Below are 10373 nucleotides of genomic sequence, written 5' to 3' on the forward strand. Positions count from 1 at the left end.
ACACCTCAGCTGTGAATTCTTGTCTGGAAGGCTGGTAGCAGCTGGTTTACAGTTTAATGAGAGTAACGCACACCGTATCACACATGTGTGTTCTTGAAATGTGTTTTTAGATTTTTATTTATGTATTTTTAGAGAGAGGGGAAGGGAAGGAGAAAAAGAGGTGGAGAAACATCAATGTGTGGTTGCCTCTCACGTGCCTCCCTGCAGCGGGCACCTGGCCCGCAACCCAGGCATATGCCCTGATCGAGAATCGAACCAGCGACCCTTTGGCTCACAGGCTGGTGCTCAATCCACTGAGCCACAGCAGCCAGGGCTATTTTTGAAATATGTCAAAGTGCAAACATCCTTAAAAAACAAATGATCCCTACTGTCTTGATAATTGAATGACATCTTAACAAAGTATAATATTGTTGAGTTACATTTTCTTTCCCTCAGTGATTGTAGACATTGTTCTCCTGCCTCCTACAAAATGCCGAGGAAAAATGATAGGCAAGCCTGATTTAATTTTTGTTCTGGCTCTTGATTTGCCTTTTCTGCCTGGTTCTCAGTTGAATCATTCTTTTTTAAACTTGGCATGCAGTGGCCAAATTCTGTGTCAGTTTTTTTCTGGAACATAGTGTGTGTTTTTGATCATTTGTTTAAATATTTGTTTAAGAGTACCATAAAAATGCAGAACGTTTCCAAAAGCAAAGGTTCAGGAGCACAATGCATTACCATGTCATGAACACATCTGTGCAGTCCTCGCCCAGATCAAGAAGGAGACCGTCAGCAGCAATCCAAGGACCCGCAATGCTCCCTCCCTGTCACTACCTCCCTGGAATAACCACTCCAATTCACGCGACAGCCGTGAACTACATTTCCCCAGCTTGAATTTATTTCGGTGGAAGCTTAGAGTGTGGACTTTTTTTTATTAAAGATTTTTATTTATTTATTTTTAGAGAGGGAAGAGAGAGAGAGAGAGAGAGAGAGAGAGAGAAACATCAATGAGCGGTTGCTGGGGGCTGTGGCCTGCAACCCAGGCATGTGCCCTAACTGGGAATCGAACCTGTGACACTTTGATTTGCAGCCTGCGTTCAATCCACTGAGCTACACCAGCCAGGGCTGAGTGTGGACTTTTAGGTACGGCTTCCTTTGCCCGACACTATGTCTAGGGGACCCATCCACCTTATTCTGTGACGCTGTAGTTCATTCTGTTCTTTGCTGTGGAGTATTCCATTCTACTGTTGATGAACATTTTTGTCGTTCCCAGTGGGGGGCTATTCTAAAAACATTCTTGTACAGGTCTTTTGGCTCCCAAGTTGCCTCTGCTCTTCTTAAGTGTATACCAAGGACTTGAATTGTTCCATTGTGGGGTAATTATGTGTCAACTTTAGAAGATATACATATAGGTTGGAAGTTCCAGGAGCTCCATGTCCTCACCAGCTAGTGGTATTGTCAGTCTTCTTCATTTTTAGCCTCCTCACGTATAGGTTGCAATATCACTTCATTCGATTTTCCCCTATTATTAACAATGCTGAACATCTTATGTTTATTGGCTAATGGAGTATCTCATTTGTATAGTGGCTATTAATTCTCTCGCCCATTTTGCTACTAGGTTGTCCATTTATTTCACATGGCTTTGTAGGAGTTCATTATATTATGCCCAATACACGTCACTGTTGAGTCTCTATTTAGTAGTGGAACTGCTATGCCACAGAGCATGCGTATGTTCAGTTTCAATTTTCCACGGTTATGGCTCCAATTCACACTCCCCCCAACGATGTGCGCAGCCTCGTGAACACTGGATACTGTCAGTCTGCTTAATTTCAGCCATTCTGGGGCTGTGTGATGGTATTTCATTATGGCTGTAATGAACATTCTCTATGACTGTGGAGGCTGAGCATCTGTACATGTTTAATGACTATTTGGATTTCTTTTCTATGATGTGCCAATTCAAGTATCTTGCCAACTGTGCTATGGTTTGTCTGCCTATTTATTACACATTTGTTGGAGTTCTTTATACATGCCGGACACACAGCCTTTGGAGATTATATGTATTGCAAATATCTGTGACTCTGTGGCTTGCATTTTGACTCTCTTCCTGGAGGATTTAAATGAACAGAAGTTCATGATGTTAGTGCAATCCTATGATCAATTCTTGTGTCAATACCACAGGCTTAAATAGTACTGCAATTTTATAGAAAACCATGAAATCTTGTAGTGGACATCCTGCGGCTTTTTCCTTCTTTTTCAAGAATGCCTTGTCTATTATTCTCGGCCCTTTGCATTTCCAGAAATTTTAGCATCAGCTTGTCAATGTCTCAGGTTTTTAAAAAGATTTTATTTATACATTTATTTATTTTTAGAGAGTCGCAGGGAGAAAGAGATGGAGAGAAACATCAATGTGTGGTTGCCTCTCACGTGCTCCCTACTGGGGACCTGGCCTACAACCCAGGCATGTGCCCTGACTGGGAATCAAACCGGCAACCCTTTGGCTTGCAGGCCTGCGCTCAATCCACTGAGCCACACCAGCCGGGGCTCAGATTTTTTTTTGTAGGATTGTATTAAATGTAGACAGATCGATTTGGACAGAAACAGTTTTGAGCCTTCCATTACACTAATGTGGTCCATCCCCTCATTTATGTAGTCTCTCTTTAATTTTCCTCAGCAATGTTTTATACCATTCCATGTAGAAATCTGGCACATCTTTTGTTAGATTTACTCCTAGGTGTTTGATTTTTTCCTCAATGCTATGGCAAATAGCATCTCTTTAAACCTTTGTTTTTTGTTTATTGCTGGTATATAGAAATACAACTGGTATTTTACATGGACTGTAGGCCCAGGGTTCTTGGACACATGTTGATTATCACGGCTATTGTACGTAGATGCTTTGGGCTTATCTGTCATACACAGTCATATCATTTGTCAATGACAGATTTATTTCATCTGTTTCAACCCTTATGCTTTTTATTTGCCTTTCTTGCATTCAACACAGGCTCTGTGACCTTGACCCTAACGAGGCTGTTTTCCCCTTTTCCTTCCAGACGAGGCAGAGGCGCATATCGACTATGAAGATAATTTCCCTGATGACAGATCCGTGTCATTCAAAGAGCTCATGGAGGACTCCCGGACAGAGGCAGAGGAGGACAGGGGTCAGGGAGAGGCCTCTGAGCAGGCTCCGAAACAGGACCGCCCAGTCTCCGTTTCTGCGGGTGGAGAAAACGTAGCCCAGGGTACTACCTCTGTGCCGACCACAGGCTTGCCCGGCACCAGTGCGGGGAGCAGCACCCCCACGGACCTGCCAGGACCCATCCTGAAAGGGAAGTACTTGTTCTGGCTCCCTGCGGAGACCTTTCACAAGCTCGAGCTGGAAAAGGAAGTGGATGATGACACCAAGAAGCAGTTCCCTGCTGGGGACAACCACAGCGGCATGACGCTGGCCCCAGGTGCACCGGAAACCAAGGTGACTTCTAGCAGCACGGATGGCTCCTCGGGGCCATCTGTGGGCAGGAATGACAGCAAGGCAGGGGACCCAATGGTGAGCAGCAGTGACGAGTCCTGGTTGGACGGCTACCCTGTGACCGATGGGGCTTGGAGGAAGATAGAGGCAGAGGAGGAGGAAGCGGAGGAAGATGGCGACAAAGGGGATGGATCGGTAGGGCAGGAAGAATGTGTCGTATTTACTCCCCATCAGCCCTTTCTCGTGGAAGTTAAGAAGCGCAGGAGTACCACCCTCACACCAAGCGAGGACGTGACCCATAGTTCAGTTCCTCCGTCTCAAACACTAGATGTAGAAGCTTTTGCTCTCAGACCCAAGAGCGTGTCTGAAACCGAGGGACCCACCCCGGGGGATGGTGGCTTACCCGGGTACCAGCAGTCAACCGTTCCCTGGAGATTTGCCACAGAGAAGTCCCCCGTGGCCACCCTACCCTATGAACTCACCAGCTCTACCCTGCAGACAGAAACAACTGCTGTCCCAAAGACCCCTCACCACATTCCCTCAACTGTCACAGTGGCCACCCAGACGCCACCCATGGAAACCGCTGCTCCCGAGGTCCAGGACAACTTCCCGTACCTGCTGTCTGAAGACTTCTTGGGACAGGAAGGCCCCGGCCCAGGTGCCAGTGAGGAGCTCCTTCCCACCTTGGAGCCGTGTGTGGGAGACGAGTGTCCTAGCCTCAGCCGAGGCCCCATCATTGCCACCACCGTCACCGTCCTGTGCCTGCTGCTGCTCTTGGCAGGCGTGGGGGCTGTGTGGGGCTACCGCAGGTGCCAGCACAAGAGCTCCGTGTACAAGCTGAACGTGGGCCAGCGGCAGGCCCGGCACTACCACCAGCAGATTGAGATGGAGAAGGTCTAGCCACCTTTGGAGCGGGCTCTGCCAAAGCCACGTGGCAGGAATACACACTGTGACACGTCACACGGATAAACACTGAGAATTCACTAGAGCATGAAATAGGTGGCATCGGGCTGGTCTCTTTCCCTCAGGTCTTCGTTCTATAGGCCGAGCAGGGTCTCTGGGGGCACCTGGCGGGGAGGTCCGGATGGTCTCTGCACTCATGTCAACGTCTCCTCAACCATCTGCCCTGGCATGAACCACGCTAATCCAAGAACTGGGCTTGGGCCCTGATTCCACTGCGAGGTCAAAGCTCAGCCCCTGCTTCGATACACTCTTGTCTTCTTTTCTTTTGTTAAGAAATAAAAGGACTGACTCCGTGACCGGATGTTTTTGAAACAGGCGTGATGACCAGAGCATTTGAGGGCAGTGTTATTTAGGATACGTGACCTATGTGCAAAGGTTGGGAATGAGATATAGAAGAAGAATGGGTTATTTCCTTTTAATGTGACGTTGCTGAGGGCAGATGAGCTAAGCACCAGGACGTAGTCTAGAAGCTCCGAGACTTCTTTGTAATTGTTGTTGAAACTGGAGAGAATTTAAGGCTGGCATTTGGTTGGTGGGAGCGGGGGGCGGGGGGGTTGTGTGAAGGAGGTGGACACACATCCGCTTCTGTTCCCTCCTTTCTGGGGGACCGCCCCTCGTGTTTTGAAAGACAAGGTTAGCTTTGTACCAGTAAACACCACTTCCTCTTGGAAGAAGTGGCCCTAGTTGTCCTTGACCAGTCTCTGCCTAGGAATGTCTTAGAATTTTTGCCAGGACTAACAGAACTCGGTGCTTGGTTTCCTCTCTCAGGATTAACCGTTTCTCTGAACTTCAGTAACAGGGAGTGACCTGGGAGGGGGGAGCATTTTAAGAGGGCGAAGGACTAGGCTGTCAGGTGTGGGCACCTCCAGGATGGGGGAGCACGGGAACTAAGAAAGACGAGGGTGGTCCGCGCTGCTCTATTCCTCACTCTCTCGTGGCGATGGCGGGTTCTGTGGGCCCGGCATGAGTCCAGGCTGGCCTCGTCTGGCTGTTGAGTGACCCATTTCACCGTATCCGGGCCATCTTTCGGTGACTCCGCAAGTACTGTGCACGACAGTGGTTCTCAAAGCACGGTCCTCGGACCAGAGGTGTTGTCAGCACCCGGAAACTGGCCGGGGCTGCAGATTCCCTGGTGTCGCTGCCCCAGGCGTTGAAGCAAAAACCCTGGGAGGTGGGCTCAGCTCAGTGTTGTAACCAGCCCTCCAGGCGCCTTAACTGCACGCTCGAGTTTGAGAACCGTTGGTTTCCCGTGAGTTTTGAGCTTTGAGGCCTGCTGAAGCTCCAGAGGCCCAGAAGATGAGGAACCCCTGGGGTCCGTCTTGCACCACAGAGGTCAATGTGCAACTGAGGGAGCGCTCGAAGCTGGTGCAATGCCATCTCCAGCGGTCTCCTGTGCATTGGCATAGAAGCAAAACACATTACATTTTTCTAATATGAATCACCTCCTTAGAAATCATTTCCATTGGTAGAAAGTGATGAAGGCATACATTTATTCTGAGACTAAGAGTCTAAGTTTTGTTGTGTCTCCTAAGAGAGATCCTGAACTTCTTTGTAAGTGAAAAGTGGTTAGGAGTGTTTTAGCTAAGGAAAAAAATTCTTGAAACATGCTTTCTACTCCGCCACCTCTTTGGGGTGCAAGCTTTGGAAAAATAATAGTCTCCATAGCTATAAAGACACGACACAAAACTGAAGGACCTTAGTCTCCATGACCAGGTAAGACGAAGACCTGAAGACACCAAAGGGGACACCTGTCTGCCAGATGAAATCCAGAACAAGAAGAATGAAATGCTTTCTGCAAGTAGCCAAAGCAAAACACAACAGAATAAAAGCCAGAGACTGTATATATTTATAAATTAGATTCTTTTCTAATCTATAAGATACCTTTCCTATTTTTAACTGCATAAAGTAACCTCCGTCTCAAAATTAGGATTGTGTTATCCAACTCTTATGTAATAACCCAAGAACATTCACGTCGTACCAACCCCCAAGTAGGTTGTATTAATACAAAGGTGTTAATAAATGTATTACAAATATATTAATACATGTGAATGTATTGTTTTGTAGACATAAACTGCAAAAGAAGCCCAACACATCAGTTTTGAAGTTTTCATTGATTTGGTGTCCTCTAAATTAATGTCGTAGGATCTAAAAACTCATATAGAGAGGGAATGATTAAAATACTGTCATTATGCATGTTTTGAGACTAGGAAATGTTTAATGAGCATGGAAATGGGTCCATTAACACAAAGGTTCTGAGATATTTAAAATAAATGAATATGTCCCCAAACAGTTGCTTAATGTATTTTATACCTAGGCTACTTCACAGTGACTTTTTCTTGTTAAAATAAAAAAAGATTGTCTAATAATCTTGAAAATAGTGTCTTCAAACTTGCTCTGTCTAAGGCTGCCCACCCTCTAAGCCACACTCTCCGGGCAGCAGGATTTCGTTGGGGGGGGGCTACAGAGCCCCGCCCACCCACCCCCCTCACCCAAGCAGGGATTACTCATCACTGGAGTAAGGCTTTGCTTCAAGGGATCCAGACCCAAGACATCTGTCAACGCGCAAACTCTTCCTCCCGCCGTCGCCACTCCTCCATCCAAACTTTTCCACTGACGTCAACAAAATCCGTGTCAGCCACCTCCTCTAGAAGTTCACGTTTGAACTCTCCCTACCGTGGGTCTCTGGTTTCGCCCCGGCCAGTTCCTCTCACTCTTTCCACCTGCCTGCTTCCACGCTCTTCGCTCTCTCCTTGCCTGCCCTTGAGTGACACACGAGGAACACGGTGGCTGTCGGCAGTCCCGCCCGGAGATGAGTTTGGGCCTCGTTTGAAACAGTGAATATTCTTTCCCTTCTGAGACGTTGGCAGTGAGGGAGCAACTCATCAGATCCAAAGCCAGCCCTGGATTGGAAAAGGTTTTTCCTAATGGAATCCCAGGTCTCTTAAAAAAAAAAAAAAAAAACAAAAAAAAAAAACCTTCCTTGGGAGAAGGAGCCTCTCGCTCCTGAAAGGCCCTCGCCCTGCTTCTGCCGAGCAAGGACCACTTGCGCGAGATCTGAAAGTCCTTGGGGCGAGGCTTCTGCTTTGCTAGGTCAATGTCAGACATCTCACGGACCTGAGAAAGCAGCTCAGTAGAACATGCGTCCCAGAGTAATTGGGTGTGACTCAGACAGCCTCATCCGGTGGATAGAGAGAGAAAAGAGTAAAGAATAAGCAAAAGAAAAGTGACTGTGATTTTAAAAAATCATTGTTTCCAACAATGCCCTAGGTCTAATTTCCCACGAGAGTGAGACTGTATAAACTGCCCTACCCCAGGAGGAGGGGTGGCAAAGACATCAGCCCCCTTTATATCAGCAACCTGTATGGCCTGGCCTACTGACGGCCCCCTGCAGCGAGCAGTAAAGCGCTGGGACTGATCTGCTGGACAACCTACCTACTGTGTTCCTGTTTGTTTCTCCTAAAGTGAGGCACCAGCATTTTACCCTGTCAGCTCCGAGAGCATAGTGAGCCAACCCATGTATTCACCAAAGCCGGATCTTGGAGAGGCCATCCCCTAGCACTTGGAGGTGCTGGGGGCGGGGGAGGGCAGCTCACACGCCTGCCCTGGAGAGAGGAGCCCTCTCCTACGGCATGCACCACAGCCGCTCCTGACCCTTAGTGCTGGGGTAGGAGAGGGTCAGTCAAGGCGAAGCTGGACTGTGCTGGTGTCTTCCTTCTCCGGGAGATGCCACAGGCACGGGGCGGGGAGCCGCCTTGCCCGGCTGCAGGCACAGGAAGTCCAATGCACAAAACCTTTGGCTGAGGCTTATTTAAGGTTCCTCTCCTTTCCCCCTCCCGCCCCTTGTATACAGTTGAAACTCTCCACACTAGGTCATTCAAGCCTGGAGTCACCAGAAAAAAGAAGGCGCTGTTTGGGGGATGGCAGATGATCAAGAGTTCAGACAGCTGCGATGAAGGATTAGTTGTGGGTTTTTCTCAGTGCCTCGCTACGAGCTGTGTTGTAGTCCCATGTGCAAACACTATTAAATGAGAATGTTTTCTCTGGCTCCGCTCCACCTCCTCCCCACAGTTTCACTATTGAGTTTTTTTTTTTTTCCTTTTTTAAAAACTGAAGGCGCTCAGGTTTACAGCTCACATTTAAAACTTAAAAACGTTATTTCCATAAATGTTGGCAGAAACCGGCCACTGTTTATCCCACCAGCAGTCATAATAAACCCTTTCCCACTGACAATCTAACAAATCATTTTCTGTTTGCCACTGAGTTTGGCTCAATACAATTTTTGTGCTTTTCACATTCCCTGAGTAAGAACTCCTAAAAGCAACCTTTCCCAAGGCGGCCTTTGTGGTCAGTGTCCCCAGTGGTACTCTGCGATCCCAGAACGGGGGGCAACAGGTTTGTGGCGGTAAATAGCAAGTCTTGAGACTCAGAAAGGTGTTAGTATGTTCAATGTGTTGGTATATGAGATATTCCAGACAATTAGTCCCTTTTAAACGTATGTGTACACACAAACCCTGCGCCATTCACTGTTAAAGCCTGATCATCAACAGGGGCCACAAGGAGGAGCCATTAGACCCTACCCAGTGGGTGCCCCTGCCTGGGTTACCAGGGTGGCAGTGCGGCTGGACAGATCCCCCCCACACACACACACAGGGTGGGTGACCTGTGGAAACCAAACACTGCATGCGTTTGGTGGGTCAGAGGGCAAGTGAGGCATCATAGGCGGGTCTGGCAACTCCCGCAAAGCTCACACATAGGTTTGTTTTTTTCAAAAGACCAGACTGAGGCTGAACCCAGGAGGTCTCAGCACAAGGCTCTTCTAGGCTCTTCCAAGACACCCATTCAGGGAGGCGCTGGGCTGAGGTCGTTGGGTGCAGCCTGCACACTGGGGTTTCATGGTAGGTTTGAAGGAATTGGCTCGTGTGTGTGTGCGTGCACGCATGCATGTGTGTATAGAGACCAGTTTGGTCTCCTTTGAAATAAAAAGCTTAGTAACTCAGTTCTACACCCTTCAATCAACGCAAAGTGCTGACAATGTTGACCACGCCGTCCCCAGGGTTTCTTTCTCGGGGGCCATTACCAGGATGGAGGTGGAGGTGCTTTTCAGTCCCCGGTGGAAAGAGGCCAAGTTCAGAGAGTGAATGAGGACCCCGCCACTACCACTGCCACTCGACCCTGTGCGGAAACACATCCTCCACAAAAAGCTCAGCCCAGGCTCAGGACCTAAGCAAGAGGACTGAATGGAAGCTCTGCAGGGAGCAGGGGTGGAGTCAGACCACCGCGCCCAGCCCTGTCCCTTCGGTGGTCTCCTTGCACTTTTCTGCACGGCGGGGAAGGACCACAGCAGCCCGGAGCTTCGGGAGAGTTGAACAGCTGGAGGGTCCACCACCTCCATGACTCAGGGATGCTGGGGGAGGGCACTCACTGGGTCCCCCTCTACTTCGTAGTCCTGACCGATGATCTTCTTCCCCACTGACTTCCAAAGAAGCTTCTTTGGTAGAGTAGAGGGTGGGACAAGGGAAGCAAGGAGAACCAACCCAGCATCTCACGGTCAGAAGCCATAGAGGATCCGACTCATCGCGGGACTGGGGTGCCTTGACTTTGGACATCAGGAATGGCAATAACACTGACTCCTTTGGCCATACAGCCCCCTGGGCAAATTCAGCCAAAGCCACAGTAGTTGGGTAGCCTAGAAGATCCTGACAGGAGGACTTAGTGCAGGTGAAAGAGGAAGCGTTCTCAGGAGAAAGGGGATGAGGGCGTAGGATAGGACCGAAGGAGAGAGAGGGCACGTTCAGGTCCCCAGAGGCTGGAACAGGGAGATGAGGGAAAAGGAAGCCTGGAAAAGCAAAGGTGTGTTTTCCACCGGCAGTTAATCATCCTTACACGAAAGACCCCAAACTCAGTGTCCTTTCAGCCCATTCCAGACCGCTGTGGAAAAGTCCTGTCTGCTCCTGCCTCCATCCCGGGAGCA

At 48.8% G+C, this 10373-nt stretch overlaps 1 protein-coding gene across 1 annotated transcript in view; it reads left to right on the forward strand.

The window, feature by feature from the left end:
- SUSD5 (sushi domain containing 5) overlaps positions 1-6689 on the forward strand; it is a 32874-nt gene extending 26185 nt beyond the window's left edge. Inside the window, 1 exon segment of the mRNA XM_028518890.2 lies at positions 3024-6689. Coding sequence (XP_028374691.1) covers positions 3024-4339 — 1316 coding nt within the window. The 3' untranslated portion in view covers positions 4340-6689.
- Positions 6690-10373: the final 3684 nt, after the last annotated feature.

The sequence above is a fragment of the Phyllostomus discolor genome, chromosome 7 (assembly GCF_004126475.2).
Source record: "Phyllostomus discolor isolate MPI-MPIP mPhyDis1 chromosome 7, mPhyDis1.pri.v3, whole genome shotgun sequence".
Lineage (NCBI taxonomy): Eukaryota > Metazoa > Chordata > Mammalia > Chiroptera > Phyllostomidae > Phyllostomus > Phyllostomus discolor.